The sequence below is a fragment of the Empidonax traillii genome, unplaced genomic scaffold (genome assembly GCF_003031625.1).
Source record: "Empidonax traillii isolate 1590-97213 ecotype Southwest subspecies unplaced genomic scaffold, ASM303162v1 scaffold970:size295518, whole genome shotgun sequence".
Taxonomy (NCBI): Eukaryota; Metazoa; Chordata; class Aves; order Passeriformes; family Tyrannidae; genus Empidonax; species Empidonax traillii.
The window spans coordinates 227,422-237,133 of NW_020956163.1; the positions used below are offsets into that span (position 1 = coordinate 227,422).

Genomic DNA, 9,712 nt, shown 5'->3' on the forward strand with positions numbered 1-9,712 from the left:
AACAGTCCCCTGATTGAAGCTTCCTATTGTAGTACTTCTCCTCCTGGAATTTCGTGCCCAGTACGGCAGCTTAGCGTTAACATTTAGTTTGTATTGATGGGCAATCAGTTGTTTTTCTGATAATGCCAAAGAGAAACAGAAGGCTGGCAGACACAAACGAAATGCGATCGTCTTATCTTATAATTACTTGGGTAAACAAGTGCTGGAAAAATTAATACCGCAACAAACAATTCCCTGAAAAGTCGGCCCAGGCACCAGCAGCCACAGCGGGGCAGGAGCCCGGGTCCCACCTGCGAACTGCGTGTCCATGAGAGCAGCACGGAGCGCCGTGTCACTGCACACCCGCGCCAGGAGCAGGGAAGGCTTCCCATTAGGGTATTTTCCAGGGATGAGTGGCGTGCCGATGGAAATCTGCCTGGGCTGTATTGATTCCAGTCCCCCCGTCCGTCACCGTCACCTGCCATCGTCCCCGGCTGCAGCGTGACAGCTGTGAAGGAGCAGAGCAGAGTTGACTGGCAGGATGTTTTGCATCTAATGAGTCTGTGCACAATAAGAGCACGGTAAATGCCGCTCCGGAGGAACTCGGCTATCGCTCCGACACCGAGAGGGAGAGATCCCGCAGCCATCTGTCACCTGTCACGGGCCGCGCGTCTGGGGCTGAGCCGGACTGAGCGATGGGAACCCCACAGGCTGGTGTCATGCCAGGAGATATAAAGCGGGCTGACATCAACAGCCGGGAATCACTCAGGAAGAGCTTAAAGCTGCACAGACACCGCAGATCCGAGGCAGCGTCACGTGGCAGCACAGGCTGCTGGGGGGACTTTTCCAGCTGAACCTTGGGCTGACATTGCCCCAGCCATCCCGCACCTACAGCCTGTCTGTGGTGGGATGCTGGGGAGCTCACCTTTGGCAGATGGTAGGGCCATCCAGAGCGAGTTCCCAGGAATTAGGGACGATAAGGAAAAGGCAGCGAGGAGCGATGACACCCCACCCTCACACGCTAGGCTCAGGCATGATTCAGCTCTCCCAGGCGATGCTGGCCTGCACAAGGAGAAACCTCATCCAGACTCACCTGGCTCCGTCCTTGGTGCAGCTGATTTCCCAATTCCCAGAACGTTCCAGACTGCACCCTCACCAATGCTGGACTGTAACCCACAGCATCTGGCTGTACCACGGGTTTCTGCTCATTTCCAAGCCCCCTGTGGGCCATTATTACAAACTGTTGAGCTCTCAGCCTACGTGTTTTTATTAAATTCAATGTTGTCACCATTTTTAAGTTGTTTTTGAGGGACGGAGTGTGGAGATTGGTGGCTGTGGGAGACGTGGGGCTGCAGCACAGCACAGTTTAATTGGGGTGCTGGTTTCTGCTTTTGAACTTGTCGTCATGATGAACAGCTTTTTTTTTAATATGTCCCCTGGTTTCTCCCTTCGAAAGAAAATCTCATGTTTAATGAACTTAATTTTAGATAAAAGGAATGAAAAGAAGGAAATTAAAAATGCATGAAGCTCCTAGAGTCATCCAATTACTGTGATGTCCACACAGCAGCACCAGCACGGATTTCACAAAGCAGGGAAAAGCAGGAAAGCACTGGGGCTCTCCAATGTAAATGCTGCTCTGTTCCAAAATGTGCTGAATTACAAATGGACATTTTATGCATTTCTTCTTCTTGATCTGTTGCAGAAGAAGATAAAGATCAAACAAGCCAGCCCACCCCAGCAGCGCCTCTCTGCGCACCCACAATGCCTGTCTGCTGCTTTCCAAAGCACGTCTAGCTCTGGAGTCCAAACAGTGGCATGCAGACAAGCCTCAGGAGGGGAATCTCAGGGGGCAGGGTTACTGTCACAGCAGGTCAGAGAGAGCACACGTACAGCGTGTAGGAGCCGGGATGTTTATTTGGTATTTACATTTCCTCTGCCCATAAAGAGACGGGCAGTGCTTCAGCCCGTGGGTGCACACCCACTGTGTGCAGGACCACACTTGTGTTTCTGCCCAGAAGGAGCAGGGAATCTCACTCACAGAAGTCATCGAAGTCGTCCGAGTCGGCGCTGTGGGTCTGCGGGCGCAGGGCGGCCTCGAGCTCGGAGCTGCTCTCGTCCGATTCGCCCCAGAACGCTGCGGGGGGGGGACACAGAAACCACAGAGGTAAAATCCTTCCCAAGGGGGGTGCCCTCTGTCACAGACACCATCACTGGACAGCTCTCCCCAGGCCCCGTGGCTGATGCAGGAGGGGCAGCCTGAAGCCCCCAGCCCAGGTCGTGTGTCCAGGGCGGAGCGGCCGTGCCCGCACAGCGGGTTCATTCAGCACTCCCACTCCATTGTGCCTCAAGGTAGCTGGGGAGAACATTTCCACTCCAAGCAATTTACTTGACCAGCTGCTGCCTGAATTGCAGCTTTGTCTATTCTCTTCCCCTTTCTCCTGCTGCTACTTGACCCCGCGGTGAAGTCACCAGCGAGAAATGACATCACAGAGTTGGCACAAACATGGCAGTGACATCACGAGCGAAAAATCAGCACTTGGAGATCAGATCAGACCCGGGCAGGCCTCATCTCAGCACAAGACTTGGCTTGAACTGGCAGCTCCGGGAACTGGCAAACCCTTTCCCTGACATCAAGAGAGACCCCCCACAATTCAGAGTGCCCAAAAGATTCCTCAATATGTAAATTCATTTGGCCCATGGATAAAACACTGCGGGAAGTGTGGCACGTGAAGTCAAGGCTGCGGTGGCTGACAGAGCTGTGCTCTCTGTTCCCAACCATTCCAGGGGCTGCTGGCTGTCCAAAGGCAGTGCCTGGAATGTTGGGGAGCAAAAACATGCAGGGCCCAGACACCAACTCAGAACAAAACCAGCCTGGCGATGGACAAAACCATCCAGCTGCACCCCTGTCCCGCTGCAGCCCTTGGGAAACCCGGGGAAACATCAGGTTTCTCCTTCTCTGGGTTTCCTCCACTTGCAGTTCACGGTCATTTGATTAAACCCTGCAAAGGGTTTAATCTCCTTCCACACCACCCACACCTCTTCTCTGTCCTGGACATTGTTCTCCTCAGCTCCAGGGCAATGCCACACTTTCCTGTCTCCATACTTTATACAGGTCCTAACGTAGCTCTGGGAGGGCTTTTACAGTATAAATTACACAAGACACTGATTTTCAGCAGTGTAACACTTGCCTCTTACCTTTGGACTTTATGGCAGTTACCGTCTCCCTCCGTGTCTCAGTCCTGTAAAAGATTTCCAATAATCAGCACAATGTCACAGATTAAAAGTGGCTTTTTAAAAAATATGAGATGTTTTAAAAAAAAGTGTCAGTAACTTCTGTAACTACTTTTTTTTTTAATAACTATTTGATCAAGAGTTTCTTCACCTAAAAGGTGGAGAAAACCACATGCAGGAGGAACAGCGGTCCAGCTGTTCCTGGAGTCATTCCCGGGTAGGGGCACTGACCTACACCAGCACTGAATCAAGGTACAAAGGAGCAGGGCCCTGTCGAGCTTTTGCAGCCTTCCAGAGCACGCCAAGCACGTAAAGACAAAAATCCAAACAAAAATAAAAGCACCCCAGTGACGCTCCTGCACTTCCTTCCTTCCCTTCCTCTTCTGGCCCCGTGCGATTCCCGGTTCCCGGCTGTCCCCCGGCCCCATGGAAATGTGCAATCTCCGCTGCCTTTGATCTACCTTGATGTGTGTGCAGCCCGAGTCTGCTCTGGTAAATGGCTGCTCTTGTGTGTGGAGCATCACAGGCCCTTTTGAATCCCTCAAACAAGCTGGAATCATTTTGATCCTTTGTGTGCAGCGCGTGCATTGTGCTGGGGCTGTGGAATAATCGCACGGGGGCAACGATGGGGGAGAATTAACTGGTACAGCAACAGCCCCGCAAGAAGCCCTAAAAATAAACCTTCAGCTGATTTTAATAAGGAAGATCAAATAGGAGGCATTTGGGCCATCACTGGGCCAACCAGCGAAATACAAGCCAGTGTCAAGGTGCAGTTGGAAGCTGAGGCCACGGCCACAACAGGACTCAGTCAGCTCCGAAATGTCCTGCCATTTGCTGTGTTTTATGTGAAAACGTGGCAGCCAATACAGAAGTCCTTAAAGTGGGGAGTTAAAAACATTTCAACATTGTGGAGGCATCTGTGAAGGAAACAAAGAAAAAAAAAAAAAGCAGGGATGATTCTTTGCTTGTGTTACTCCCTGGAAGTCAGAATTTGGGATTGCAGCTGGAAAGCCACACAAAAAGCAGCGAGTTCCATCCATTGCAGCTACCAGGGTGCAGCCACTCTTCCTTTCAACGCAGAGAAAGCTCACACTGTTCAAATCCCGTTCCTTCTCCTCAGGCTGTGAATGCCACTGGCACACAGGCTCCCTCTTTGTGAACAGAAACTCCCAGAACATTAAACCCAGCCCAGGTTCCCCCAAGATGCCAGCCAAGGTGTAAGTGCCAGGACCAAGTGACAGCACCAGTAAAAAACCCACACTGATACCACTGATTATTAACGTATTCAGTAAGAAACTATAAAATGTTGGGCTCCAAACATTTCTCCAACATTCCTTGAGCGCACCATCCCAAGGGATGCCAACGGAGCAAGGCCCGTTCCACCGCCTCGACTCATCCCCCGGCCTGACCCTCCCAGATCCATTTACACATTTGCTCCTTCCCTAAAATAATTCCAAACTCAACCCAGGCTCTAACAAAGGAAAAACCCAAACCAGTTTCACTTCAAAGGGCCTTTTAATCTCTCCGTTTCTCTGATGAAACAGGCTTTTTTTTTTTTTTTGTATTGAAGATGCTGCAACAGTAAGAAATTAAAAAGCTCCAAGAAAATATTTTTTCCTCCATAAGAAAAATTATTATTAAGAGGAAAATAGCAGGACAACAAGAGCCACCTTAATTGAGGTGGCTTGCTGGAAAACAGCAGCAAATTTTTACTTTGGCCTGATTACCTTTCTGCTAAAGCACCTGTTGAACCGCTATTTTTTTAGTGTCAAGTGAAAAAGACACCCAAAACATTTGGGAAATCCCAAGTGCCAAGAGATTTCCCCACCCTGGAAAGCCAAATATATACAGTACATATACTACACACATTTAGAGTCAGCACACATTCAAAAGTCCATTCATCACACCGGAATTGGAGTAATAATATTGAATTTCAGTAATTACACTGTAAGTAGCGTGACCTTTGGTTTAGGACACAAAGATTTCTATCGAGCTGCGTCTAAGACCGTTCTCTGTTCAGATCCAGCAGGCTGAAACAGAAAACCCCACTAACACAAAGCCACCTCACAGCGCTGTGAGGGAGCTGTGCAGGAGAGCAGGGGCATTGCCAAAAAATTCACTGTTCCTTCTGTCCTCAGCAGGCAGATGTTGGTGCCTCTCCCCACAAACCTGGCAGAGCATCGCCCCCACAACATCCCTGTCCCTGCAACAGCTGGGTGTTCAGGGGAAGGGAACAAAGCTCACAGAAACAGCTGTAACAGTGGAAAATCGTGCTGGAATTCTCAGTCTGCTTCTTACGGAAGCCATTTGACAACAGAGTGTCTCAGGGGGGTGAAACAACCAGATCCTGGCTGGATTCTGGGTGCTTCCCCCAGGAATCCAGACCCCTACAATGCCACTTTCTCTGTATTTCCAGGAGAAATGCATTTGTGCATCCCCTGAGCACTGCCAGCCCCAAAGCCCTGGGAACTCTCCTCGGAGAAGAGCAGAGATTCCCGAGTCAGGGTTGGTTTGGGAAGGGGGGAGGCTGGGGATGCACAGAGCCTGAGTGCCCCCCGATGGCCAAAGCACACGGGGCCGCCTCCAACATCGCCCAGAGAGTAATTAAGAGATGAATCAGACCCTGCCAACTTCTATTTGCATGTCACTACATCTGTGTTGGGTAACGGCTCCTTTCGGCCAAAACCCAGCCTTCTGAGACCCCCCCGGAGTCCCGGAGCAGATTAATCAAAGTTTAAAATACTTCACACCGTGTTGGTGTCCTGACAAACCCAAACCCCGCTTTGGTTCTCAGCTGATAACACATCTTTAATCTCCAGATTATTCCGAAACGAGACAGCCCCGAACAAGTCAAAGGAAAATAAACCGCCCGCATCCGAAATGGGGAATTCCCAGAAAACGAGTGACCTCCACTGGCTGCATCCATCGCTACAGCCCCCCGGAATGCCACACACATCGCCGGCCGCCCGCCTGCGCTCGCCGACGGCTGGGCCCTGACTTCTGATACCTCCTCCCCCGAGGGCCGCGGGGTTTAACGCCTCTGCCCCGCCGAAACACGCCAATTCTGCCAGCCCAAGGTGCGTCTCCCTGCGTGGAAACGCTCCCCCAGGAAGGCGAGGGAGGCCAGGGACGAGCAGCTTCCTCGCTGGAGGTAGAGCCGGCGGCGTTTGCGGGAGAAGAGGAAGCTGTGGCATGCACCGCCGAACAAAAGGGAACAAGTGGTCTTTACTCGGAGAGCAGCTTCCTATTAAGACTCACTCCGTCGTACATTATGCCTTTCATCCCCACTCAACCACAAAATGATTTTGCTGTAGGAAATACAATGGCAGAAAAAGATTTACATTGAAAGAATCTTTAATAATAAACTGTTGCAGATCTGCCTACTTCCCCATGATTTATAATACAATAAACATCGGATTCTATTAAGTCTCATGCACTGAAGACACGCACTGAAAACCCGAGTATGAAAGCCCTCAATTCTTCCCTTCTCCAGGCCCATAATAGTGAAACGAGCATGGATAAATGTGCTAAGAGTATCTCTTTGCATCTTTTATAGCTTGTGTGTATCAATCTGTAAAGCTTATTAAGAAAGTCATTGCTATGCAAAGCAGCACCCAATGTCTTTCTCTTGCTTTTCAACAGCGCGCAGTGTTTAGCCAATAGGGCCGGGCCCCGGCCCCTCATTCCGCATTCATAACATGCAACATTTGCACAATGTGTATCTCAAAGGCTGCTGAATAGAAAGCCTTAATACTCATGTAAACAACTGCAAACCAATTACTTAATGAATCAGGCCCACACATAATGAGGTGCCAGACAAAGAGCTATAAATGCATTTTTGCGCCCGAGCCTCCGCTTTAAAGTAAAATCCCTCAGCTGTAGTTTGGGCTTAACTGGCACATGATAATTATTGTCTGGGGGACATCAGAGGAGCCACGGTTTTTATTCCGGTCCGGCGGGGTCTGCGCCGGGGTCACTCATCAGCTCAGTGACAAAACGCGGCAAAGGAGAATTTATAAAGTGCCACGGCCGAGCTCGCAGGGATGTTTATTCTCAAGTAGTGGGTTTGAGACCACTTGTGAAAGCAATAAAGCCCGAGGAGTGGCTGCAGGGAGCCCAGGAATCGCGGCAGGGCCTGGCTGCAAGCATCTCTCCCTCTTCCTCCCTCCTTTGGAGCCGGGGCTGGGTGTCCAGAGGCAAGGGGCTGTTCCCAAACCCCGCGTTGGGAAGGCTGTGCTGGCTCGGAGTCATTTAGAAAAGCCAACTCTAAGCCATTGTAAGAGATTTATTACGGGGTTTTTTTTAAAGGCAGCGTCATCGCATATCGGTGCACGACGTGTGCTGCTGCTGAGCACCGAGAGGCCTGAAATTATAGGGCAGAGGGAATGATTTGAAATCTATCTATCAAATAGGAATTTGAAAAAAAAAAAAAAAAAAAAAAAAAAAAAAAAAAAAAAAAAAAAAAAAAAAAAAAAAAAAAAAAAAAAAATGTACAGCATCTGATGGAGTCAGAAGTGGCTGGAGGCACTGTTAGCCAGCAGTGCAGCAGCACTGGGGATAACGCTTGGAGAAGATTTTTTTTTTTTTTAATAAGAAATATTTAATTTTAAATGAACACATTTTATTCAGATTCAGTGATCCCCTAAGCAAGTTCTCAGGGCCTGATCCTGCTCCTCCTGCTGTTCCAGGCTTCAGGGAAGGGCTAACATTCAACACTGCAAAAACTCAGCTACAGGAGCACCCTTGCACTTTATAGCACGAAGTAGGATGATTTGGAACATCACTGTCATAGTCCCAAACAAATCTAAAAAAGGAGAAAAAAGTTGAACCTGAGATAGTAAGAACCAATCCCCCACAAAAGCAGGAATGCTGTTCATCAGTACTTGGTTACAGCCTGTATGTACTGGGCTTGAATTACAGAAACACTCTCATTTTAACACCAAGTGCAGAACTGCACCTGGCCTCACCCACAGCAGCCTAAAAAACCTGCAGGAAGCTCCATGTCATGGACATGGGGGGAGTTCCTAACCTGCCTGAGGGCTCTGCAGTCCCTTCCCCAGAGCCATCCCCGGCGGTTTTCGGGCTGGAGCCACAGCACCCATGTTGCTGGGCTGCTCCTACAGGGGCACAGAAGGCCCAGAAGCCTGGCCAGCATTCCAGGAGCCAGCTGCATTATCCCCATTTTCTGCTGCTTCCTGAGCACCGGTTTGATCCCTGTCCCGTACCAGTGACGAGCACGAGGAGCATCCAACAGCACTGCCCACGGACCCAAAGGTTACCACACACAACCCCCCTTTTCTCTCCTTTCTGAATAGAACCAGCACACCCTGCACCCCTCAGGTACAGCAGGAAAGGCACGTTCTAAACACCCAGTATTAAATACAACCCCGCTGAGGCCACAGGCAGCGTTATCAGTTACACCTGACTGACACCTCGGACACACAGAGGGGCACACACAGACACTCCCTGGCTGCCCCTCTGCTGATCCTCCCTGTTCTGCCCTGAGCTGACACCAAAAGCAGCTGCACACGCTTGGCTGTGGTTCACAGGGATGTCAGCTGAGCCTTAAACAAGGAACAGCAGCTGCCAGACCACACCTGGCTGTGGCACAGACAGTTCCTGAGGCGCTCAAACCCTCCGTGCTGTTACACAGACAGAAACACAAACGTCAACCCAGGTTCAAGTAAAGAAAAAACAATTAAAAAAAAAAGTCATGGGAGCTTTGATGGTTTCCTGTCAGTGTGTGTCATGCTGTGGAAGCATTTCCAACCTTACAGATCCAACGCCTTTACCTGGAGAAGGGAAGGACTATCCCGTCCGACGAAGAACTGGTTTCCAAGCGCGCTTCCCGGCCGGCGTTTGCTTTGGAGCTGTCATCGCCCAGATCCCGACCTGTGCAGCGAGAACAGGAGCTGTAAACACTGCAGTCCCAACAGCTGGATCCCCCCAGCAGTGCAGCCACCGGCTCTGTAAACACTGCAGTCCCAACAGCTGGATCCCCCCAGCAGTGCAGCCACCGGCTCTGTAAACGCTGCAGTCCCAACAGCTGGATCCCCCCAGCAGTGCAGCCAACGGCTCTGCAAACACTGCAGTCCCAACAGCTGGATCCCCCCCAGCAGTGCAGCCAACGGCTCTGGCTGTCCGAGGGAAGAGTTGTCCGAGGGTTGTCCGTGGTGCGAGCGGAGCAGCGGCAGCAGCAGCTGCTTCCACAGGGTCTGCTCCTGACGGAGGGCAATCAGCTCAAACCAGGCACACAACACTCCCTGCCCAGCAAGCAGGCTATGATGGGGATTCCTTCCACACTGGGAAAGTTTTACACCTTCTGCCTCCCTTTAGAAACAGGAGCAAACACGGAGCTTCTCTTCAGGACTGTTTTGGATCACAGCAACTCTAAGAAAAACTTAAAGGATTGCTGGAGTAATTTTACCTTTTTTTTTTTTTTTTTTTAAATCCCCAAGTTCCTATTTACTTTAATCAGAAGCAGGGTTATTTTTGTTCTCCT

The 9,712-nt window shown here is 50.3% G+C and overlaps 1 protein-coding gene across 1 annotated transcript in view; it reads right to left on the bottom strand.

The window, feature by feature from the left end:
- Nucleotides 1–1,875: 1,875 nt before the first annotated feature.
- Nucleotides 1,876–9,712, bottom strand: part of KIZ (kizuna centrosomal protein) — a 29,551-nt gene continuing 21,714 nt past the window's right edge. The window contains exons 9-11 of the mRNA XM_027903481.1: nt 9,003–9,102; nt 3,175–3,218; nt 1,876–2,113 (exon numbers count right to left, since the gene is read on the bottom strand). Coding sequence (XP_027759282.1) covers nt 2,010–2,113; nt 3,175–3,218; nt 9,003–9,102 — 248 coding nt within the window. The 3' untranslated portion in view covers nt 1,876–2,009. The remainder of the gene's footprint in view (nt 2,114–3,174; nt 3,219–9,002; nt 9,103–9,712) is intronic.